This window comes from Hemitrygon akajei, chromosome 30 (genome assembly GCF_048418815.1).
Source record: "Hemitrygon akajei chromosome 30, sHemAka1.3, whole genome shotgun sequence".
NCBI lineage: Eukaryota > Metazoa > Chordata > Chondrichthyes > Myliobatiformes > Dasyatidae > Hemitrygon > Hemitrygon akajei.
The window spans coordinates 35,174,185-35,200,658 of NC_133153.1; the positions used below are offsets into that span (position 1 = coordinate 35,174,185).

Below are 26,474 nucleotides of genomic sequence, written 5' to 3' on the forward strand. Positions count from 1 at the left end.
TGGCAGGTAGGCTGATGCCAGTGATGCGTTGGGCAGTTTTAACTGCCATTGTAGAGCCTTCCCGTCTGCCACAGTGGAGTCTGCTGTCAGGAAAACTATTGTTATTCCAGATCTGATGCAGCACCAGGAAGAAAAACACAATAAGATAAAAACCACAATAATAATAAAAAAGCATAATATAAATAGATCTGATGGCTTTCGTACATTGATTGTGCTGTGGGAGGGTTTTCTCCTGGAGATGGAAGCTGCAGCCAGCAAAAGGCTGTTGTCAACATGTGGGAGATCGTTGCACGATAACTAGTGATAAACAGAATTCTATTGGGTAGGGTAGAATGTTAAATAGAAATAAACTAAGTTTTAGTGAAAATGAAATGAACCAGGATAATTTGGCAGCAGACCGATCAGGAACAGGGAAAAAGCTTTAAAGAAAATCATTATGTATAAAATTGTATAAACACCAGCAGCACAGTGCACTGTTGACTGGTATCTCAACTGTGATTGTGATTCCAGTGGTGTGTGATGAACCTCCTTCTAACCTACAAGGTGCTTTCAACAGTAACCTCTGGGGTTTCACTACCTTGGATTGCCTTGGAAAGTATTTTGATACTTTATATGAGATGCCAGCACCCATCACAGCCTTGTCTAATCTGCCAAGTTGGTATACTGGGTGTTAAGTATTTTTTTTGTAGCTGGAAGCTATTGTAATAGTTTCTGCTGGGACCCATTGGCCACACGATCCTGAAGACCAAGTTGAGGACAGGGACGCTCTTGGAACAAGCAACAGGAAGCTATTTTGAAAGTCGTGTTCAGGACATCAAACCATATCTTGAAAGCAAAAATAATATAAAATGTAAATCAGATTATTTTTGAATGAATTCCTAATTAATAGTATGTAGACACCTTCCTTCATTTAAAGTAACATGTGCACAAAAAAGTGGTGGGGGAAGAGATGCATCTCTACCAAAGGAACTGTAAGGCACTCCTTCCCTCTTCTAACCTGTAGGTCACCCTTGGGTAAGGTGTGACCCCTGCTTAGCACTCCCCCTCCCCTCAACCTCCCCCCCCCACCGGATCAGGATCATGTGAAGCCATGGGAGCAGGTGGTGGATGGTAAATGAGCAGCTGGTGCAGATCACAAGTCCTGGTTATGTGACCACTGACACTGGGCAGGCAATCTCTGAAGAGCACAGCTAATGTCTGGGGTCACCTGGCAATGGCAAGCCACTTCTGCAGAAAAGCTTGCCAAAAACAATCATGGACATGGAAAGACCATGATCGCCCACGTCATACAACACAGCACCTAACGCATGGAAGATACCGCCACCTTTCAACCTCCAGAGAAAACTGAGAAAAGAGTTGCAGAGTGAAATTGGGGGAAGTGCATCTGATCTGAACCTGTTTGGTCTTTTATTTAACAGTATAATTGAATATTACGCCTAGATATTTTGAAAAAGCATTGATAGCAATTTATTAATTTTTGTCAGGGTGTAATTTATTTTTAAGCTAGTACTTGTCATGAATGTCTTAGTTGAGTTATAGACCTTCTCGAGGTTTTGACCTGACAAGCCAGTTCCTTTTCTCCCAGAGATGCTGCCGAGTTCTTCAAGCAGATTGTTGTACATCTTTCTACCTCCAGGATATATTTTCGCACCCTTGGTCACTACATTTTCTCCACATCCCCACCCTCAACCCCCCAAAATTTCTCACTCTCTGTATCTCCTCCATATTCCCTGCAACATAATGTCAACTAATCAAAACAAGACCTGTTATTAGAGGGCCATGTTACTGGTTGGAGCAATCTTACCATTAATAACAAAACAAATGCCATGTTTTTATGTAGAATTTGAGGTGGCACCCTAATGTAGCAGTTAGCATAATACTCTTAAAGCAGCAGTGGCCCAGGTTGAATTCTGCTGCTTGTCTGTAAGGAGGATATATGTTCTCCCTGGGACCACATGGGTTTCCTACGGGTGCTGCAATTTCCTGCCACTTTCCAAAGTCATATGAGTAGGTTAATTGGTCACATGGGTATAATTGGGCGGCACTGGCTCATTGCATTGGAAAGATCTGGTACAAATCCGTATCTCTAAATTTAAAAAATGGAATTTGTGCTCTATAAATTGACATTAAAACTAGACAATATAGGAATAATTGTATAATTCCAAGTTCGGTGACACTCCCACTGAAGGAAATTGATTGTCATTACATCATTTCCTGTTCTTCACTTGTTGCATTTTCTGGTGGATTCATTTTGCTTTTATTGGGTGTAGCCGTTATTCCCTCAACGGCCTCCTCTTTAAAAAGAAAAATTTTGAGTGAATTGCTGTGATGTGCCTCGCCTTCCAACTCATCACCTGATGCCCTTAATGCCAATAAAACAAAATCACAGAATTGGCGTTATCTTGTTGCTGCTTAACATTCGCAAACTGTCGGCCATGTTTCCTTCCTTTACAGTCGAAGTTATACTGGGACATGAGCTTGTAAACAACATTCAGAAGTCCAGTACTTTTCAGTCTCGGTTAATACTTCAGTGCTGTAAAATTTCTATTCAACCGCAGAATCTGTTGACCTCATACCCCATCCGTACCCATCCACTCAATCGCACGCAGTCCAGAGGGTTCCAAATCCCAGCTTGAAGCTTTCTTTTCGATCCGGCAGCTTGGCATTTGTTCTGAAAGTAATAGCTAGTCACGGCAACTGTGCAGTATTTGGTGTCCAGCTTGCAGATGCACTCTGGGAATAGTCCATACTCCTAAATACACATGCTGCTGTTTTACAAATTCACTCACATGGCTCATCGGTTGATCAATACAATAATTAATATTTAAAAAGAATATGTAACGAAAACTATAGCCTCATTGTTATATTGCCAAAACGTAGTAGAATAATGCTGCAGTTGATGGAAAATTTGTCTTCAGTTAGGAGCTTAACACTGATATGTTAATTTTTAAAATGTCATTGGTATAAACAGACTTCTTTGTCAACAAAGTGTTTAATTTTTCTCTTGTCCTTCCCTTGCTCCTGTGGTTGTCATCCCCTCCCCAGTCATCTCCACCTGCCCCCAGGTACTCATATCGCACCTTTCCTGCCTCCTGCCCCCACTTTCTGCTTGTGGCCATGGTAGCGTAGTGGTTAGCGTGACGCAGTTACACCATCAGGGATCACCACACAATGTTCAATTCCCGTCACTGCCTGTTAGGAGTTTGTACGTTCTCCGCGTGTCAGTGTGCATTTCATCTAGGTTCCCTAGTTTCTTCCGAAAGGTGTATGGGATAGGGGTTGAGTGAGTTATGGGCTTGCTATATTGGCCCTAGGAGTCTGGCAATAAGTGTCCAGCACAATCCTCTCCTGTATTATTTGACACAAACAATGCATTTCACTGTGTAGGGTAATGTAATTGGTGGAACAGTACACAATTCACAACCACCAACATTGAGCTGGGGTTCACTTTGAGAGGCTGATCTGACGTGATGATGTAATTCCATGAAGTTATGTCACCGTGCTTTGTGTTCAGGGTTGACAGGAAAATAAAGGAGTTGTTACGGTTTTCCTTAAGCCTAAAATGCCTCACACTGTTTTATTTGTAAAAATCTACAACTGTATCTTTTGATGTACATGTGACATATAAAGCTAATCTTTACTTATCTTCGCTCCTGTTCCCTTTCCTCCTCCACCCACAGGTGCCCCAACCCCCCCCCCCCCCCGCCACATATGGATATTCCTTAGCTCTCCACCCCCTTACTTCTGTCTTGCTCCCATTTGCCCTTCACCCTTTCTCTACGGCCCCCCTTCCCCTTTTTAGCACTCTACCTCGTTCCGCATCATTTCATTCCAAAATCTGTGTGCCTTACTGGTTACCACTAACAGTGACGCGAAGGACTTTGTTTGTGTTTTATGCTCTTTCCCAGTTGGAAAGCGACTCCTCTTTGCTTAGCGACTAAGTCTGGCAGAGGGCTGAGAATCATTTAAACGGCAAAGTGCCTTCACCAGAGCATTACATGCTTTTTCAATTTGACTAATTAAATTCTGCTTCTTTCTGATTTTGTTTCTCATCATTAAATTTTAACTTCTGGTCCTGAGTGATCCAACCGCCCTTATATGATTTTGACAGTCATGCAGCCTAGGTTGTCATTACTCAAGTGTCAAATGACATGGTGGTGTGGCAGACAGGGCACCAGCCTCACTGACCCAGTGACTGGAGTTCAATCCCGTCACTAACCCATAACCCATAGCCACCTTTGATTCTTGCCCGCACTGCGCCAAAATATGTAGATCCCGGATTGGCCTCTACAGCCACTTGAGAACCCACTGGCAGACAACCCATTTGGAGAACATCATACTTGACTCAAATGATCACATTATGTCTTCTACAACTACTAATTTTGCACACACACCCCCATGGCTGTATGAGTCTTCATCTCTCCCTCTTCCCCCCCCCCCCCCCCATCTTGCTCCAGTTCCCCAAAGGCATGCTGGTTGCTAGGTTAATTAACCACTATAACTGAGCGCTGAAGTTTGAACTGAGGCTGTGGCCTACTGCTAAATTGGCTGCAGTGACGCCTGGCTTCACGTCTGTGGACTCCCTTTCGTAAACTTCAGTTCTGAATGCTACTTGTGCTTACTTTTTATCGTTCGCATGATTTGTGTTTGCTGGTATTTTTTTTCAATGGGGTTTATTTGGTTTCTTTCTCTGGTGGCTGCCTGTGAGGAGATGAATCTCAAGTTTGTATAAAGTATACATACTGTGATAATATATGTACTTTGAAATTACACGTCGTGCAGGTGGCCGGTGGAAGGATCGAGGGACTTTGGTATTTGCTGTCAGTGGGTGAGGTAATAGGTCGGAAGGAAATAACTGGAGAAACTGATTGCTCCAAAAGCTGGCATAGACTTGATGGGCTAAGTGGTTGCTGAATTGTCGTTACAAAGTATATTGATGTGGAATGTGGGCAGTTCAAGTCTACTGGACAGTGAAGGGAGTGGAGCACTATTGCCCAACCCAGTGAAGGCTTTCCCCTGGGTCCGCATATAGTTGTCACTGGCTAATGGTCAGGCCTTAGTTTTCCTTTAAGGCTAAGGAAAATGTGGTCAATAGTAGCAGCCCTCAGCAGAGTCCCAGATGAACTTTACTATCTTCATTCAGGCTAGGGAGAATTGCTGATTTATTTCTCAAACTCATTGAACTGCTGTCCACTGAATAGATTGTGTCAGTGAAAGTTTTATTTCTAACTCTCCCTGTTCCCTGCTTATTTTTTTTCAGATTGGGAGAGTCTAGGACCAGAGAGCACAGCCTCTGCATACAAGAATGTTTGTTTAGAACAGAGATTAGGAGGAATTCTTCAGTCGAGGGTGGTGAATCTGTGGAATTCAGTTACACAGATGGCTGTGGAAGCCAAGTCACTGGGTATATTTAAAGCAGAGGTTTGATAGGTTCTTGATTAGTAGGGACGTCAAATGTAATGGGTAGAAGGCAACAGAATGAGTCAAGATGGAAAATAAATCAGCCATGATGCAATGGGTCAAATGGCCTAATTCCGCTCCCATGTCTTACACAGTCATTGATTTATATGATAGAATGCAAGGCAGACATTGGCTTCACACTCTACCTCAGACTGATGAGTGGAAAGTGGATGCACTTTCCAGTGGATCCCCTTTGGGACGAAGCTGGTCATTTTGCCTTGTGGTAGTTTACCGAGGGGTCGCTGAACCACTGGGTGTTGGTATTGTCGCAGTGAAACATATCCTGCCTTCGGGAGGTGCATAAAATGGAAATTCCAATGCAAAGAAAGCAATCTCCATGTTCTGGCTCTGGACAAGGTGGAAAGGAAACCAACTTGGAGACCTTTTCCACCTCTGCATAAGAGGAGCAGAATTAGGGCATTTAGCCCATTGAGTCTGCTCCGCCATTCGATCGTTATCCCTCTTAATCTCATTCTCCTGCCTTCTCCCCATAATCTTTGATACCCTTACTAATCAGGAATCTACCAGCCTCTGCTTTAAATATACCCAGCTATATGGCAATGCATTCCACCGACTCACCGCCTGCTGACTAATGGAGCTCCTCCACCTTGTGACCATTTTAACCCTTATTCACGTTTTTCCTCCTGCAGATGTACATTAAACAATGAGAAACGTAACCAGAGAAAGAGACAAATCTTTATAATATTCATGAACTTTTGAAATATCCCAGAACATTTAGTTTTTGAAGGGTCTTTAGGAAATGTACTTTCAAGTGGTCATTTGGTTTGGTTTGTGGAAATTTTATTTCACTTCATGTAAAATGACTCGATTCCTGGGGCTCCTCCTTGTGAGGTGTTGATGTAACTTGACTGGCAGTCATTGGGCGTGCAACGATCAAGCATGTTAAGCATTGTTGGTTCCCCCTCTTCTTTGGGTGGCTCAGTAGCTTATCACTAGGGCAATTACTTTAAAGCACCAGTGATTTTTGATTGAGGTTTGCTTCTGCCGCTGTCCATAACAAGTTTGTACGTTCTCACCTTGGGCAGGTGTGTTTCCTCCAGGTGCTCCAGTTTCCTTCCACATTGCAAAGACGTACTGATTAGCAAGTTCTGGGCATGCTCTGTTGGCACCAGAAGCATTCCAACACAATCTTTACTGACCTCATTAGACTCCGGTGGCAAGTGTTCATTGTATTAAACCACAAAGATGAGAAAGCCTGCCTGAAGTCCAAAGCAACATACACAGAATGCTGGAGGAACTCAGTAGGTCGAGCAACATCTATGGAAAAGAGTAAACATTCGACATCTTGGGCCAAGAACGATCTTCAGGAAGACCCTTCTTTCATTGTATGTTCTGATATAAACGTCACAAATAAAACCGACCTTTAAATCTTTCTGGTGGCAGCACTTGAGTGACTTGATAATTTCTTGCCACTCACCTATAATGGAAGTTCTCCCCAGCATTTAGGACTGGTAGGAAACCGGAACAGCTGAGGGCAAACCCACGCAGTCAAGGGAGAACGTACAAACTCCAGACAGACAGCATCTGAGGTTGGTGTCAAACCCAGTTCTCTGGAGATTTGAGGCAGCAAAACTCACCACGTCAAGTGAAAAGTGGGAGCCTCGTCAATGGTGTCCATGTGCCCAATGAATAAAGAATAGTGTTTCCCATGTGTTTCCCTTTTGTAATTGTGTTGCTCAGTTTTCTAGGTGAAGGGCTGGGAATTATTGTTGAGTGATAGAAAAGCGATAAAGGGAAATTGCTTCACTTATATCTGGTGTTGGTTCTAAATTCTAAGTCATAGAAGGAAAGAAAAATGGAAAGAAATAACCATTGCTGTTCCAAGATCCTGGAAAATAGAATTTTACTAGAGGATGATGCAATAATTGCAGACTTACAGTAACTGAACATTGATTGTTGAGCCAGGAAATGTATAAATTCCCCTGTTAGTAGAACAGATCACAAATATCTGCTGTGTTGTTTTCGAAAGCAAATAATGTCAAACCTTCTCTGAAGTGAAGTAAATTCAGTCACAACCGTTTGTCTATAAGACACAGCAGAATTAGGCCATTCGGCCCATTAAGTTTGTCATTGCTCTTTGGCTTGATCTTGGGGCGATGTGCTGTTTCATCCTTGTTTACCACCAGTTTCAGTATTAACAGAATGCAATCGTATAACATTTAGTTTGCTGATACGATGCCATTTACTCTATTAATGTGAGTTGGCTTCATACGTGTTGGCTGAATGCACAAGATTAACATCGGTGACATACAAACATCATGCCTCAGTGTGTTTTGGCTGCAACTTTCAAAGTTCAAAGTAAATTCATTATCAAGTACTTATATTTTACCATATACCACCCTGAGGTTCATTTTCTTGCAGTAGAACAAAGAAATACAGTAGACTCCATGAAAAGCTACACACAAAGACTGCCAACCAACCAATGTGCAAAAGAAGACAAGCTGCAAATATGAAAAAAGTATATAAATAATACTGAGAACATGCGTTTGTAGAGTCATCGAAAGTGAGTCCGTAGATTGTGGAATCAGTTGAGTGAGGTGATTGAAGTTGTCCATGTTGGTTCAGGAACCTGATGGTTGTAGGGCAATAATTGTTCCTGAACTTGGAAGTGTGGGAGCTCTGGCCCTGGTACCTTCTTCCCAATGGGAGCAGTGAAAATAGACCACACCCTGGATAGCCGGGTTCCTTGACAATGGATGTTGCTTTCTTGTGACAACGACCTTTGTAGGTATGCTCAATGGCGTGGAGGGCTTTGCCTGTGATGGACTGGGCTGTACCCACCACTCTTGGCAGACTTTTTAAATTCCTAGGCATTGGTGTTTCCCTTCCTGGGCTTTGGCGTTTCCAACTCAGTCCATGAATCAACCAGTCAAGATACACGAAGAAGGGTCTTGGCCCAAAATATGGACTGTTTACTCTTTTCCATAGATGCTGTCAGATTTACTGAGTTCCTCCGACAGTTTGTGTGTGCTGCTTTGGATTTCCAGCTTCTACAGACTTTCTCATGTTTGTGATAGGATATTCTCCACTGCGCATCTACAGAAATACAGAAAACTTTCAAACTTAAATGTAGATCCTGTAGAAATGTATTCACATGAGATATAAGGTTGAAGAGAGAAGGCATTTATTGCCAAACTGTTTAAATAATGAGGTGCAGTCAGGGAACTCCATTGTAAACACAACTCTTAGTTGTATGCATCTATTGACAACCCCTACCTGCATCATATCTGCCAGAGGGGAAAAGTTTGTTTAAAAGCTCATCTACTTTTATCTGCAGGTGTCTGTTCTACACTACCTGCTTTGTAATCGCTCCTATTATATTTTTTCTTTGTTGTATTTGCCATGTTTAATGACTCTGAATCATTTGACAGTTTGAGTTTAAAACATCAGACAATGTGGTGAATTGAGCTGCAGACACTAGTTTCAATGGGAATCATAAATTTCAGCTGCAGAACCTCCTAAGTTTCAAAGCTTCCCACTATGCTGAGTGCAAAGTCTCAAAATCTAGTAAGTTATTTGCACTATTGAAGTCCAACACTGGAGTCGGGGAGTTGTCCCTCCAATTCTTCCCAGGTGAGATCTGGAATCGGATAGAAGATTAATTTCTTCAGTTCTCTGCAAGTGAAGAGGGAAAGGAGAGTTAGAATTTCTGAAAAAAAAAATCTCTTTGGTTAACTTTTAAGTTTTTACTAGGTAGATTTATATTTTTAATTCACTGTTTCTGTTTTTATCATCATTTCAAATTTTTGTCAGAAATTTGAAAAGGTTATAATTCTGGACAGCTTTGACAGAAGGCAGAGTTACATCCCAAGCTTTTTCCCCAGTTTTGTCAGGGGACGAACAGGTGGGTGGGAAGTCAGCAACTGACTGCCTGAAGTCCGATCATTGAGATTTCCCCAGTTGATTGCAATACATGGATGAGTGGGAAGGGGTCAGCAAGATTGACTGAAGCAGATGGGACTGATCTATGCTGGACCTCAAAGAAATTGGCTGATGGTAGTTGGGTCCGGCACAGACCAGTTCCAATATTTCCAATAACAAAGATGTTATATTGAACGCAAGAAGTTCTGCAGTGCTGGAAATCATGATGAAGAGTCTCAGCCCACAATGTTGTCTCTTCATTCTTCACTTGCTCTTATCAGTTCCTCCAGCATTTTCTGTATGTTATCTTGGAGTTGTATCAGACTTTAGTGAAGCCTAATTTTGAGTATTGTGTGTTATTCTGGTCACCTACTTATGGGAAAGATACTTGCAAATTTCTGCAGATATACCATGGAGATCATTCTAACTAGTTACATCACCATCTGGTATGGAGGAGCCACTGCACTGGTCTATGAAAAGCTGCAGAAAATTGTAAACTCACCTAGCTCCTCGGTATCCAGGACACCTTCAAAAGGTGGCATCCATCAGTAAGGACCTCCGTCATCCAGGAGTTGCCCTCTTCTCATTGCTACCAACAAGGAGGAGGTATAGGGAGCCTGAAAACACACAATCAACATTTCAGGAACAGCTTCTACCCTTCCAACATCAGATTTCTGAATGGACAATTAACCCATGAACACCACCTCAGTTTTTGTTCTCCACTCTTTTTGCACTACTTATTTAATTTAATTTCCTTTTTTTTTAGACATATACTTAATGTAAATTACAGATTTAGCAACGTACTGTTGCAACAAAACAACAAATTTCACGACATATTTCGGTACTATTAAACTAGATGTTTGATTCTGAGTAAGATTGAAACAGTACTGATAAAATTTACAAGGATGCTGCTAGGACTTGAAAACCTGAGTAATAGGGAAAGGTTGAATATGTTAGGACATTTTCCCCCCCTGGAGCATAGGAAAATGAGGGGAGATTTGATAAAGGTATACAAAATTATGAGGGATATAGATAGGGTAAATGCAAGCAGGCCTTTTCCACTGAGGTTGGGTGAAACTAGAACTAGAGGTCATAGGTTAAGGGTGAAAGATGGAATATTCAAAGGGAACTAGATGGGAGTTTCTTCGCTCAGAGTGTGGTGCAGGTGTGGAACAAGCTGCTAGTGGAAATAGCGCATGTGGGTTCAATTTCAACATTTAAGAGAAGTTTGGATAAGTACATGAATGGGAGAGGTAAGGAGGGCTTTGGTCTGGATGCAGTTTGATGGGACTAGACAGAATAACAATTCAGCATGGACTAGATGGGCCAAAGGGCCTGTTTCTGTGCTGTACTGTTCTGTGACTCTATGACTTTAACTGCTCTGCTGTATTTGCCATAATTGTTATTTCTTTTCGCTGTTTGCAGCACACAACCGCTGTGAGGTGGTGAAAGTCCTACTGTGTGCCTCCAAGGAAGGCTTTCCCGTTTCTGTGCTGGCAGAAGAGAATTTCCAGTATGTGCAAGACGCCACCTACGATATGGCACGGTTTCTGGTGAGCAGCGCTGGATCCCAAGAAGCACTCAATGCCATCCGGATAATGGATAACTTCCGCATGTCCTCTGCCGACGCGACGCTGCTTGATAAAGATCTGACCTTAAAGGTGCAACATTTGGTGCTGCCTTCCAAGTGGAATGTCCTGGGGCCAGACACCAAGCGGCAAGGTAGGGTTCCAGTACAATGCGGTAATCTACAGGCACATAATGACAAAGGCCATTCACACTGCATTTGCTGTAACACTGATGGAGCCTGTCATTTTGATCCACGAATCCACCCTCGGGGGCGTGCTCTAGATATCTAGCAGGTTATATCATGTTTAAGATGGTTCCTTTAGTGAGAGTCTTAAGTGAGGACAGCTTTTTTTTAAATTTTATTTTTATTTGGATAAAGTATCAGCAAGTATTACATAAACTTGTTTACATTTAAAACCTTTTCCATTTTTTATATATGTATAAATTCTTTGATAGCTATTAAATATTGAGGGGCCAAGATAGCGTTCCTATGCCGTATGGTCTTATGTTGTTATTCATATTGATATTATATAGAACAGAGAATGGTACAGGCCCTTCAGCCCAGGATGTTGTGCTATCCCTTTAAATTAATCAAAGATCAATCAGACCCTTCCCCCCCCAACATAACCTTCCATTATTTTTTCATCTATGTGCCTATCTGAGAGTTTCTTAAATACCCCTAGTGTATCTGCTTCCATCACCAACACCCCTGGCAGCAGGTTCTGTGCACCCACCACTTTGTGCAAGTAAAAAATCTGCCTCTGACCTTCCTCCATAGTCCACCTCAAAGTTGTGCCCCTTGTATTAGCAATTTCTGCCCTGGGGAAAAGTCTCTGGCTGTCCACTTGATCATCGCTGTCGATTCACCTCTCACCCTCCTTCGCTCCAACGAGGAAATCCCGAGCTTGCTTAAGCTATCCTTGTAAAACGTGCTCTTTAATCCAGACGTTTATAATTGTCGCATGTACCAAGATATAGTAAAGAACATGCAGGTCAAATCATCATCACACAGTGCATTGAGCTAGATTAAGATAAAACAATAACAATGTAGAATAAAGTGTAAAAACTATCAAAAAAGTGCAATACAAGTGAGCAGTAAAGTGCAAGGTTGTAATGAAGTAGACTATGTTATTACCAATGTGGTGCTCTGCAGGGCTCTGTGTTGGGACCGCTTTGTAAGTTGTATGTCAGTGGTTTGGGTGATGGAATTAATGCTTTGTGGCCAAGTTTGCAGACAATACTAACAACAGTGGAAGAGCAGGTAGTGTTGAGGAAGCAGGGAGGCTGAGAAGGACTTGGGCGGAATAGGAGAATGGGCAAAGAACTGGCAAAAGGAGTACAGTGCCAGGAATTTTATGGTTATACACTTTGGTAGAAGAAATACAAGCATAGACTATTTACTAAAAGGGGAGAAAATTGAGAAGTCTGGGGTGCAAAGGGACTAGGGAGTCCTAGTGCAGGATTCCCTAAAGATTAACTTGCAGGTTGAGTTGTTGGTGAGGAAGGCAAATGCAATGTTAGCACTCAGTTTGAGAAGACTAGAGTATTAAAGCAGGGGTGTAATTCTGAGGCCACACTTGAAAAATTGTGAGCAGTTTGAGGAAGGATGTGCTGACATTTGAGAGGGCACAGGGAAGGGTCACGAGAATGATTATGGGAATGCAAGGGTTAATGTATAAAGAGCATTTGATGCCCCAGGGTGTTTGCTTGCTGGAAGTTAGAAGGATGAGGGGCGACCTCATTGAAACCTATTGAATGTTGAAAGGCCTATTTAGAGTGGATTGGAGAGAATGTTTCCTATAGTGGGAGAGTCCAGAATCAGGGGGAGAAGCCTCAGACTATTTGGAATGGAGATGAGGAGGAATTTCTTTAGCCAGAAGGTGGTGAATCTGAGGAATTTGTTGCTACAGGCAGCTGTGGAGGCCAGATCATTGTGTTATTTAAGATAGAGGTTGATAGGCTCTTACTTAGTCAGGGTGTGAATGGTTATGCGGAGAAGGTAGGAGAATGGGGTGTAGAAGGAAATGGGTCAGCCTTGATGAAATAGTGTAGCAGACTCGATGGGCCGAATGGTGTAATTCTGCTCCTATGTCTTATATTTTTATGGTTACCAGGTAAGAAGTTAGATCGTTTAAAACAGGTATTTGGAATTTCCTCATACGTACGGTGGTGAATCTGGGGAATGGGGGAGTATCACAGTAGTGTAGCAATTAGATTAACTCTATTATAGCACCAGCCATCTAGCTGCAATTCTGCCACTATTGGTAAGGAGATTGTACATTCTCCCTGTGACCATGTGGGATTCCTCCCGGTTTTCTAGGCGTTCCTCCCACATTTCAAAGATGAGCAGGTTAGTAGGTTAATCAGCTATCTGGATGTAAATGGGCTGGAAGGGCCTGTTACTGTGCCGTATTTCTAAATTAAATAATAAATTCTGTGCCCTGAGTGGCTGTGAAGGCTAGATCACTGAAAGTATTTCAAGAAAAGGTTGGTAACTGTTTTTAAGATGGAGGAAATGAGGTGAATGTAACGCTGGCATATTCGTGGATTTGTTGCCTGGGACAAACCAACAGTGATGTTGAATGGCGGGCTCGGCTTAAAATTCTTCAGTGGATAATCCCAAACCTGGCTGCGAAAGGAAGAGGGTTACGCGTGGGACTAGCAACCCCATCCCGCAAAAGGCCAGCACTGCAGGAATGCCAACAGAAGCTTCAAAGACCTCTTTCCTGGGAGAGGGTGGATACACCAAGTAGAAAGACTGCACCTGGAGACTTTGAAGACTGGCCCAGGGCAGAGAACACTGGCGAGTTACTGTCGGCTGCTGTACTGCAGTTGCAGTGACAGGGCTTAAGGAAGTAGATTTTAGAAGTTAAGCGTCAGACTCCTGCTTGTATTTTCTTGCATTTCTTATTCTGTTAACCTTGAAAATCCTTTCAATGTCCAAATTTGGTCATTGTGCTCACAGTTACTGCTTTTTATGACTGCTCCATACATTCGCAGCCCTATGCATGACAGTGTTTCAAAGTATTTCTCTCTTCACTGCCTTCTTTGTCCATCTTATCTCACACATCCTAATATTTATAATAAAAAGATCATTGACCTGAAATGCTTAACTGCGTCTCCTTCCACATGTTTCCCGATGTGCTGAGTATCTCCAGCATTATAGAGTCCTAGAGCACCACAGCATAAAAACAGTCCCTTTGGCCCATCTAGTCCGTACTAAATTATTATTCTGCCTGGTGCCATCCACTTGTACCTTGGCCATAGCCCACCATACCCTCTCATCCATGTACTAAGAGTCATACTAAACATGCATGCTGGCCAAGATGCTCATGCAAGCTTGTGTTTGCTTTGCTAGTGTTCAGACTATATTCTTCCGAACATTTCCCACCGATGTACCTGTATGATGATCTTTTAAAAGTTATAAATATATCTGCCTCAACTACATCCTCTGGCAGCTCATTCTATATGCATACCACTCTCCATATTTTTTTTTTTAAAAAGTTTCTCTTTTTAATTTGGCATCTGAAGTTTTTTGTTTGTCGGAGAAAGGTTTCTCTCCATCCATCCAGTCAATTGCTTTGAATATCCTGGAAATCTGCATGCCAGAGTACATGTCTCACTTATTGAATGTCTCATCATCACACTTAAGTTCTTCATGCCTTTGCTATATAATTTTTCAGGGGCCTTGGTGGTTCTTGAGTTGGAGGCTAATACTGTTTTCCAGCTGGTATGTCATTTAGCAATGGTATGAAGAGGAATGGCTGAAAACTTTTCTTTGGAATGTGATGTGCTAGAATCTGTTACACAGAGGATGCCACGCCTCCTCTTGCTGGTGAAATCCAGTCAATCCCATTCACCCCCTCTATCCCCATACCCATGCACAAAAACTTCCATTGTGCCTATACAGCTTTCTGTTAAAACTTTTCATCCTCTCTGGTCGAGGACGACGGTACAGCCTCAGAATACAAGGATGTTCCATTACAACAGAAATGAGAAGGCACGAGGAAATCTGCAGATGCTGGAAATTCAAACAACACACACAAAATGCTGGTGGAGCACAGCAGGCCAGGCAGCATCTATAAGGAGAAGCGCTGTCGACGTTTGGGCCGAATCCTGACGAAGGGTCTCGGCCCGAAATGTCGACAGTGCTTCTCCTTATAGATGCTGCCTGGCCTGCTGTGTTCCACCAGCATTTTGTGTGTGCTGTGAGAAATGAGAAGGAATTTCTTTAGCCTGAGGGTAGTGAATCTGTAGAATTCATAGCCACAGATGTCTGTGGAAGCCAGGTCTTGGGATATTTGAAGAGGAGGTTGATAGAGTCTTGATTAGTAAGGGCGTCAAAGGATATCAGGAGAAGGCAGGAAAATTGGGTTGAGAGCGATAATAAGTTATGATCGAATACTGGTGATACCCAATGGGCTGAATGGCCTAATTCTGCTCGTGCATATGTCTTATGATCTTGCAACCCCTGTAGTCAGTGACTTCTGTCTCAGTCTCGCATGTTGTTTCATAAAAGTTTTTGCTGATATCCCTTCCTGCATCTTTTGCCAAAACCAGCCAATCTGTGTCCAATTGTCCTCGTACCATCAGACAGTGGGGACAGTTTTACTTGTTTGACTCTTTTAAATCTGCCAGTCTTGTATAATTATATCAATATGCTCTGCACCAAGGGAGCAAGCTTAGCTTCACTGATACAACCTTGATGCCAAGGTAGCTCATCCATAGAGCCATTCTGTTGGATCTCTGTCCACCTCTCGTGTTGCAGTGACTGAAACTCAATGCAGTAGAGGTGTCACTCACTGAATTATTTTTTGTTTTTTTTCCTGTTAACTCTTAAGAGACTGTTGTGCATGAAAATCCCAGGAAATCAGCAGTTTTTGAGGTACTCAAACCACCCCATCTGGCATGAAAAGTTATTCACTTAGATCACAATTTTTTCCCCCATTCTGATGTTTCGACCGAACAAAATCTGAACCTCGTGACGATGTCCGCATGCTTTTATGCATTGAGTTGCTGCCACGTGATTGTCTGATTAGATATTTGCATTAACGAGCAGATATGCAGGTTTATCCACTGAAGTGGCCACCGAGTGCATATCCTGGTCATTGGAAGTATCCTCACTGTCATACATCCAAGATTGGTGGTAATGGAAAATTTTGAAATTCCTTTCTCCAGGATGAAGGTTCATATTTATTCACCATGAACGCATAGTTACATGTATTAAGAATTTGCTGTGGTGTGTTGGTCAGAAGGCAGCATGCCACAAAAAATAACAACATTCAGCAATTAACGGAGCTCGTATGCCAGCTTGGCTCGTCGGCTGATTCTGCGAACAGCCACAAGACTTAGCGGTGAGAAGGCTGCCTTTCTAAACAATATATATATAGAGTCATTATGATTTGGGGTTCCACCAAATAGGAACATTGGGAATTCCAATTAGAGGAACCTCGATTTGAGCAAATGCTGTTTAAATACTCCCCATACACAATTATTGGTCGCCAAAAAGTAACACGGCATAAAATTATAAAGAAACTTCATTTACCAATTTCAGCTTTACCAAACAGTTAATAGAAAAAAATAGAAAGTCTCATTATGATTAAACCAGTCTGAATGTGCACACAAACATTGGAGCTCATGTCTGTAGTAGCTGGGAGTAGCTTAACTCATGGAGCTGAATTCTCATTGCCAATTACAGGTGGAACTTCCCTTCTTGAGCTCCTTTGCCTCGTGAAGAAATTCTTACATTAAGGTCTTCCCGTCGGATAGGATCCTCCAGGCGTCTTCCCTGATCCTCTCCTTTCAGCATCTCCTGCCAAAAGACCACGAACCCGACTACTCTCCATCAGAAATCCCTCTATGCCCAGCTCTCTCGCGAATCTTCTCTCCATCCCACCACCCTGATTGGCGGACACAACATTCCTAAGTTGAAAAACATGGCACCTTATCTTTAGCCGAGACCAAAACATCCTATCAGCAGGACTCACTGCTTTTACAGAGAACTGCTAAAATAAAATACCTCATAGCATAGCAGTAGCTATCTTAATCAGGGCATTATAATAACAAAAATAAAATTAGAGTTTAAAGTGCAGATAAGGAATAAAATATACAAAGCTACATAAATACCACTATGTACCAACAATATAGATGGCATAATAAAAAGTGGTTTAAAGTGTTTACAGTGCTGTGCGGTGACTGAGGTAATAGATGGGGGAAGGAGTGCGTTCATTCAGTGCGAATGTTTGATCAGATTAATTGCCTGGGGAAAGAAACTTTTAAGATGGCATGAAGTTTTTGTTTGAATATTCCTATATCGCTTTCCAGAGGGGATCTTCTGGAAAATGCAGTTTGTAGGGTGGCTAGTGACTGCTGTGATTTTTCCTGCCTGCTTCTTTGTCCTGGACACGTGAAAGTCCTGCAGTGATGGTAGGCTGCAGCCAGCTGACCTGACCTGATAGCTCACTGTAGTTTTCTGCATTCCAGCATCCGAGTTGTTTGCATCGGATGTGGGCATTGTAGCCTCACAGATCTCCTGAGTGAACCCTGCGTCAACTGTACTGTATCTGATTCCTGGTGTTGCTTAGAAACCTCCCGGCATTATTGTTCCAATCAGGATCAGCAAGTTAACCAGTAAAGGAGTCTTTCTGAGTAATGTAAGATCAAAGAGTTCGTAAAGATTCGGAGAGCAGCATATAAAATGCAAATGGAATACAAAGGTAAACTGAAGGTGCTGGAAATCTAAAAGGAAAACACAAAAATTCTGGCGTCATCAGACTGTATCTGTGAAAGTGAAAGGTTAAAGATTTCTCAGATTAGGTTTATAAATCACAGATGCACCGTAGCGTACAGTGAAATGTATCATTACATAAAATCAAATCAGTGAGAATCATGCTGGACAGCCCATGGGTTTCGTTACACCTCCGGTACCAGAATAGCACGCCCACAGCTCACTAACCCTAACGCACGTGTCTTCAGAATGTGGGATACCTGGGGGAAACCGACGTGGTCATGGGGAGAACACTGATAGTGCCAGGAGTTGAACGTTGATCTTACAGCTAGCACGGTAATAGCATTACACTAGCAGGTACACCACCGGATGCTTCAGGTCGAAGACTTTGATGAAGGATCTTAAACCTTCAGTCGCAGCCTGACTTGCTGATCATTTCCAGCTAGTTAGTTTTCATTAAATTTAATGCAAAGTCATTACAAGTAGATCAAAACATCTTGTTCAAACTGAATTTGCAACTGTTAAAATCTTCTTTTAATTTGGAAAATCAGCATTAAGGTAGTATTCTTGGCAACTGCATTGTGCTCTTTCCTTGTTTCACCATAGTGTTACCCAGCTCAAAGTATTTTCTTCAGACACAACCCAGATCTGAAGGGCAAACCTGATATTTTCCCTTATTGATTTAAAAGTATCTGAAAATGTAATTCTGAATTTCTATATCATTTTTATATACAACACACACAAAATGCTGGAGGAACTCGGCAGGCCATATAGCATCTATGGAAAAGAGTACAGTCGACATTTCAGGCGGAGACCCTTCATCAGGACTGGAGAAAAAACGATGAGGAGTCAAGTCTTTTTTTTCTCGGCCTGAAACGTCAGCTGTTCTCTTTTCCACAGATGCTGCCTGGCCTGCTGAGTTCCTCCAGCATTTGCTGTGTGTTACTTGGATTTCCAGCATCTACAGATTTTCTCTATTTGTGACAATATATGCTCTTTAAAAAATAATCAAATGGAGGGGGATCTGTAGTGGTTTTAAGATTTCTCGAGGCTTGCACTGTTGGTCATGGAATCATTTTTTAAACAAAATATCTAATGATTGACAAATTTATTTTGAGTTGCATTGAGTTTACTTTGTGATGTGGTTATCTTAAGGTGACATTTAAACACCTAAAAGCTTTTATTTGATTGATTTATATAGAGATATAGGTGGAACAGGCCCAGCAACCCACCTGTTTAACCCTAGCCTAATCACAGGACAATTTAGAATGAGCAACTAACCCACTAAATCGTACATTGTCAGACTAGGAGGAAACTGGAGCACCTGGAGGAAACCCACGCAGTTACAGGGAGAACGTATAAACTCTTACAGACAACCCCAGAATTGAACTCACAACCTGTAGCAGCGTCATGGTAATTGCTCATGCTATCATGGCAGTCACTTAGTATTTTATAATTTGATGTCATTGGCTAAGACAAATACAGTACATTTTTACGAAACCTGTGGAGAGCTTATTTAACTAAATTAGAAGGGCTTCACTGAAGGCTTCAGCAGATTACTATTGGGTACTTTAATCAAAAAATCGTGGTTTTAAGACGGTCATGGTCTGTGATCAGACAGCAGCCACCTGTGCCAGTCTTTATATAACCTGTAATTTTTTTTGAAGTGAATTTTACTTATGAGTTAATGGATCATGTCCACTGAGATTAAGGAACACAAGTTCCTTTCTAATTATTTTCCAGCTACACTGGCTCCCACTTTGGTTCTTAACTTCATGAATAGTTTTGTGTGGGTGAAATAAAGGTCATGAAATGAAAGGCTTAACACATTGGCTTTGCACGTTGGTGGTTTGTCAAGTCAAGTTTATTGTCATTTAACTATATATGCATGTATACAGTCAAACGAGACAAAATTTCTCCAAACCAGGGTGTAAAGCATTGTAGTACACATAACACATAATAACTTATGAAAGTAAGGATGAAATCTACAGATGGATCGCACATAAATAAACAAACAAAAGTGCATAAATTAAATATTGTAAGGTACAAAACAGATTAACCAGTGAGAATTTGAGTGCAATGTAGCAGGGAGTTCAGAAGCCTCATGGCCTGAGGGAAGAAACTGTTTCCCATCCTGACTGTTCTGGTTTCTATGGATCGGAGTCTCCTGCCTGATGGTAGAAAGTCAAAGAAGATGCTGGATGTTTGGGTGGGATCTTTAATAATTCTAAGGGCCCTGTGTACATGGGCCTTCTGATAATTTTCTCTGATAGATGATAGGGAAACACTTATGATCCTGTTAGCTGTTCTCAAGGTCCTTTGAAGGTCTTCCATCTTTCATTGATTCTGTTATGTTTCTTGGATTTACTGTGTATGCCTGCAAGAAAATTAATCCCAGTTTTGTATATGGTGACATACACGTACTTCAATAATAAATTTACTTTGAACTTTGTTGTTGGTTCGTGTCTTCTGACTTAGCCTTCTATGATACAGTCTCTATGGAAGCTGATATTTACTGTTAAAGGATTGTTTGGATTATTGAAATATCTTTTACTGATAAAGCTTGGCTAAGTTGATGCTGCTTCCAAAATTCCAAACTATTTTCGACCAGCTTGCAAAAGAAAAATTAAAAGTTGTTGAATGGATGAATGGATCTGAGGACAGAGTGGTTGAGTCTCTCTGCATGTTAAAACAACTTTCTAAAGTATTTTATAACTGCAAATATAGTTTGGCTGTTAATTGAGAGCAAGTAAAAGCATCAAAATCTAATTTCTTTCCGTCCTTTTATAGTTGGGGTCATAGAACACTACAGCACTGAAAATGCTATTCCAATGCTATACCCACCAGACAAAACAAGACTACCCAGACACACCAAGTCTGACTGTCTAACCAAGCAGAGTCCACTGCCAAGAAGGCCCGCCAGCGCCGTTACTTCCTGAGAAAGCTGAAGAAATTTGGCCTGTCCCCTAAAACCCTCACCAATTTTTATAGGTGCACCATGGAAAGCATTCTTCCAGGGTGCATCACAACCTGGTATGGAAGTTGTCCTGTCCAAGACCAGAAGAAGCTGCAGAAGATCGTGAACATAGCCCAGCACATCACACAGACCAATCTTCCATCCTTGGACTCACTTTACACCGCACGCTGTCGGAGCAGTGCTGCCAGGATAATCAAGGACACGACCCACCCAGCCAATACACTTTTTGTCCCTCTTCCCTCCAGGAGAAGGTTCAGGAGCTTGAAGATTCATATGGCCAGATTTGGGAACACCTTCTTTCCAACTGTGATAAGACTGCTGAACGGATCCTGACCCAGATCTGGGCCGTACCTTCCAAATATCCGGAGCTGACTTGCACTACCTTACTTTCCCTTTTCTATTTTCTAATTATGATTTATAATTTAATTTTTTATTATATTTACTTAGCTTTGTACTTCAGGGAGCGTAAAGCGCAAAATCAATATCGCTGTGATGATTGTACGCTCTAGTATTAATCGTTTGGTGACAATAATGTGGTCCTGTTCACCCTGTACACATCAGACTTCCAATATAACTCGGAGTCCTGCCATGTGCAGAAGTTCGCTGATGACACGGCCATAGTGGGGTGTGTCAGGAATGGACAGGAGGAGGAGTATAGGAAACTGATACAGGACTTTGTGATATGGTGCAACTCAAACTGCCTGCGTCTCAATATCACCAAGACCAAGGAGATGGTGGTGGACTTTAGGAGATCTAGGCCTCATATGGAGCCAGTGATCATTAATGGAGAATGTGTGGAGCAGGTTAAGACCTACAAGTATCTGGGAGTACAGTTAGACGAGAAGCTAGACTGGACTGCCAACACAGATGCCTTGTGCAGGAAGGCACAGAGTCGACTGTACTTCCTTAGAAGGTTGGCGTCATTCAATGTCTGTAGTGAGATGCTGAAGATGTTCTATAGGTCAGTTGTGGAGAGCGCCCTCTTCTTTGTGGTGGCGTGTTGGGGAGGAAGCATTAAGAAGAGGGACGCCTCACGTCTTAATAAGCTGGTAAGGAAGGCGGGCTCTGTCGTGGGCAAAGTACTGGAGAGTTTAACATCGGTAGCTGAGCGAAGGGCGCTGAGTAGGCTACGGTCAATTATGGATAACTCTGAACATCCTCTACATAGCACCATCCAGAGACAGAGATGCAGTTTCAGCGACAGGTTACTATCGATGCAATGCTCCTCAGACAGGATGAAGAGGTCAATACTCCCCAATGCCATTAGGCTTTACAATTCTACCGCCAGGACTTAAGAACTTTTTAAAAGCTATTATTAATTCTTTTTGAGATAGTGATTTAGATGCATATTATATTTTTTACTGAGTTAAGTATTGTATGTAATTAGTTTTTCTACAACAAGTGTATGGGACATTGGAAAAAAGTTGAATTTCCCCATGGGGATGAATAAAGTATCTATCTATCTATCTATCTATCTATCTATCTATCTATCTATCTATAAAAGTAAAGTCAGGAGACCAACTCTATCACCCAACAAACCAAAAACTAAAGCTAAAAGACCTATACAAAACCATATAGTTACATATAGTTATAGTTAACATATAGTTACAACCGTGCAGACAATACCATAATTGATTTTTAAAAAAACTGACCATGGGCACAGTGAAAGTAGTCCAAAGATGTTAAAAGACTATAAGTTCGAAAGAAACCACCACACAGTTTCCACAAGTCCTTCCTCCAGCATTTTGTGTGTGAGGCACAGAAACAGGCCTTTCCCGACATATAGTCAGTGCTGAAATATTTCTCTGCCTAGTCCAATTGATCTGCACCTGGACCAAATACCTCTATTCCCCTCCCATCCATGTACCTAACCAAATTTTCCTAAATGCTGAAATTGAACCTGCATTCACCACTTCCTCTGGTAGCTTGTTCCACACTTTCACCACCTTCTGAGTGAAGAAGATCCCTCTTGTGTTCCCCTTAAACTTTTCTCCTTTCACCCTTAACCCATGACCTCCAGTTATCTCTCAGTATGTTGCAGATGGCTTCAGGAGCATCTCATGACTGTAGCAATCCTGGGCTTTCCTTATCAGAGAGATTCCCCTTGCCCGATCCATCCCCCATCCTCTCTGCATCTGAAAACTATCTTGCTTTCTCTCCTTCCTCATTCTGTAGAAGGATTTCAGTCTGAAATTTTATTTAAATCAGAAGCATTTGCTTTTGATATTTTTTAAAACCTGTGTCTAGCGCAGCTAGTTCCTCAGCGTAGGCCAGTGAGCAGAAGGGCAAGAAGAATTTTGTGCAAATCAATAAATGGGTAACAGAGGTTTGCATGGCCAAGCTGAGGCCTGGTCTAAAGAGTACTGGAATAACTACCAGACTATTCCAAAATGGTTCTCCAGGGCCTAATTTTGATGCAGAAAAGATTGGTTTTCCTGCAAAAATATTAATGTAAGTGATTGATTACTCAATTTTAACAGTGCTGCTTTTGTCCCCAGCACCAGAAAACAAAAAACACCTCAGTGTGTCTTGAGTTAATGTTTATGAATCATAATATATTCTTTTGTAAGGTGAACAATGGCATTTTTGTTAGCATACGCAACTAGTTAAAAGCTTTTAACTAGAGTGAAGGAAAGCTAGAATATGAATACCCTTCTTATCAGAATCAGGTTTAATATCATTGGCACGTGTGAAATTTGTTGTTTTGCGGCAGCAGTACATTACAATACATAATAAATGATACATTCCAATAAGATATATATGTTTGTGTGTGTATTTGTGTATATATGTATATAATGCCTATAAAAAGTATTCACCCCTCCCTTGGAAGTTTTCATATTTTGTTTTACAACATTAAATCACAGTGGATTTAATTTGGCTTTTTTGACACTGATCAACAGAATAAGACTTTTGTGTCAAAGTGAAAACAGATCTTGGCAAAGTAATCTAAACTAATTATACAACACAAGATAATTGACTGCATAAGTATTTACTCCCTTCAAGTCAGTATTTAGTAGATGAATCTTTGGCAGCAATTACAGGCTCGAGTCTGTGTGGACAGATCTCCTGCAACTTTACACATTTGCTCACTGTGATGTTTCCCCTTCGTTACTAAACTGCTCTTGCTCTGTCAGATTGCATGGGGATCATGAGTGAACTGCCCTTTTCAAGTCCAGCCACGCATTCTCAATTGGATTGAGGTCTGGACTCTGACTTGGTCACTCCAGGACATTGAGTTTATATTTGTAGTTAATTTAGATTACTTTGTAGAGATCTGTTTTCACTTTGACACAAAAGTGTCTTTTTCTGCCGATCAGTGTCAAAAAACCCAAATTAAATCCACTGTGATTCAATGTTGTAAAACAATAAAACATGAAAACTTCAAGGGGGGGGGGGAGAGAATACTTTTATAGGCACTATATATATATATGTGTGTGTGTGTGTATATGTATATATATATATATATATATATATATATACATACATACAACACATATGTATACACATATATACACACACATATACAGACATACACAGTGACTCCTCTGTACTAGACAGTGATGCAACCAGTTAGAATGCTCTCCTTGATATTTGCTGTATTGTATTCAATCCTCTCAGACATAACTCCTTATAAACTTTGACTGCATTTCCTCTACATTAAGAGGTGCAGAGAAGCCACAAGATCCAACAAACCACTGTGCTCTGGAACATGGTTTGAACATGGTTTGACCTTCAAGATGGCGGCGCGACGCAGTCTGCTGCGGCCTCTCCGGAGTTGATATCTGTTATTTGTCAAGTGGAGTGCCGTGCACAGTCCTAATCTGATGAAGTACGGACGTGGGAGCACGGAGGAACATCTGGAAATCTCCAGGAAGGCCTTCTTCATTGCTGCTGTGAGGTCCGGGTCTCTGCTGAGAAGAACAGGCCCCCAGTCCTTGGGGTCGCGTTGGCGGGGGCGTCTTAATACGCTCGGCAGAGGATGGTGCTCGGAGAAGCTGTGCCGGAGGGGTTGGTCGGAGGCTTGGAGGTTCGATGGACTCAGAGTCCGCTGCGATCAGGTCGCTTTCGGTGTGTGCTGTGTCTGCAAGGCTGGGTTCGACGGAGCTTTCATTGTGTGCTGCGTCTGCGAGGCTGAGTCGGGCGGTGCCTTGGAAGTCCATAGCGGGGGTACTCCCTTCTGCCGCCGGCGTGGGATGACGAGTCTTAACGGGACCCTGAGGACTTGTGGAAACTGTGTGGTGGTCTCTTTCGAACTTATAGTCTTTTAACATCTTTGGACTATTTTTACCGTGCCCATGGTCTGTTTTTTAAAAATCAAATTATGTTATTGTTTGCACTGTTGTAACTATATGTTGTAATTATGTGGTTTTGTGCAGGTCTTGTAGCTTTAGTTTTTGGTCTTGTTTGTCTGGTGGATTTGGAGCTCCTTTCCGGGGAAATCGCTAAGATGGTAGCACGATATTAATACGTAGCAGCCTCTCCAGACTCCGGATTGGGGATTACCAAACGTTATGTGGATTTTCTGGTGTAGTCTGTTTTGTCATGTGCTTTTGTGATATCATTCTGGAGGAACGTTGTCTCATTTTTTAACTGCATTGCATTTGTGGATTTTAAATGACAATAATCTGAATCCACCCCTGCACAAATGTACACTCTGTGGCCTGTTTATTAGTACACCTGCTCGTTAATGTAAAAATCTAATCAGCCAATCGTGTGGCAGCAACTTAATGCATAAAAGTGTGCAGACATGGTCAGTAGGTTTAGTTGTTTTTCATAGCAAACATCAGAATGGGGAAGAAATGTGATCTCAGTGACTTTGATCCTGGAATGATTGTTAGTGCCAGACTGGGTGGGTCTTTAAGTATCTCAGAAACTGCTGATCTCCCGGGGTTTTCACACTAGATGCCGAGAATTGACAGAGAACGATGTGAGAAACAGATACCATCCAATGAGCAGCAGTTCTGTGGGTGTAAACACCTTGTTAACGAAAGAGGTCAGAGGAGAATGGCCAGACTGGGTCAAACTATCAGGAAGGCAGCAGTAAGTTAACTACCACATGTTATAACGTTGGTGTTCATTCAGCAGAACACCTCAGTACGCACAGCACATCACGCCTTGAAGTGAATGGGCAACAGCAGCAGAAAACTACACTGTGTTCTACACCCGTACCTAACAAAGTGGCCACTGAGTGTAAATTAGATTAGATTACTGTTGTGACCAGCTGGATGAGGTGAGGCACGTAGATAAATATTTCAAAGTAAATCTTCCACACACAAACACAGCTTGAAGACCCATTGCTGGCTATAAACTGGCTTGCTGTTGATAAATGGTCGGAGCTTCAAAGCTTGAGACTACTGAGAAAGAGAGAAACAAGTTTGTCTCGGTAGACTATAAAGTGGGGCTGGAAACGATGAGTCAGTGTAAAAGAATTTCTCTGATAGGGTGAAACATTAGTATTGGTTTATTATTATCATGTTTACCAAAATACTCGGAAAAGCTCATCTTGTGTACTGTTAATACAGATCAAACCATTACACAGTGCATTGAGCTAGAGCAAGGTAAAGCAATAACATTGCAGAATGAAGTGTAAGAGCTACCGAAAGAGTGAAGTGCTGGTAAACGATAAAGTGCAAGATTATAACGAGGTGGGTTGTAAGACCAAGAGTCCATCTTATTGTTCAAGAGGTCTGTCCTAGAGTCAGATAACAATGTGATAGAAGCTGTCCTGGAGCCTGGCTGTAGTTGCTCTTAGGTTTTTGTATCTTTTGCCCAGGGGGTAAAAGAGACTATCCAGGGTAGGTGTGGACTTGGATTACGCTGGTTGCTTCATTGAAGTTGCGAGTAGTCAGAGTCCAGAGA

At 41.9% G+C, this 26,474-nt stretch overlaps 1 protein-coding gene across 7 annotated transcripts in view; it reads left to right on the forward strand.

Annotated features, from left to right (window-relative positions):
- The window catches only part of akap13 (A-kinase anchoring protein 13), a 554,439-nt gene that overhangs the window by 196,299 nt on the left and 331,666 nt on the right, over positions 1-26,474 (forward strand). For all 7 annotated transcript variants that reach the window (XM_073032598.1, XM_073032600.1, XM_073032601.1 and 4 more), the window contains exon 5: positions 10,768-11,064. In XM_073032598.1, the coding sequence (XP_072888699.1) occupies positions 10,768-11,064 (297 nt within the window). The remainder of the gene's footprint in view (positions 1-10,767; positions 11,065-26,474) is intronic.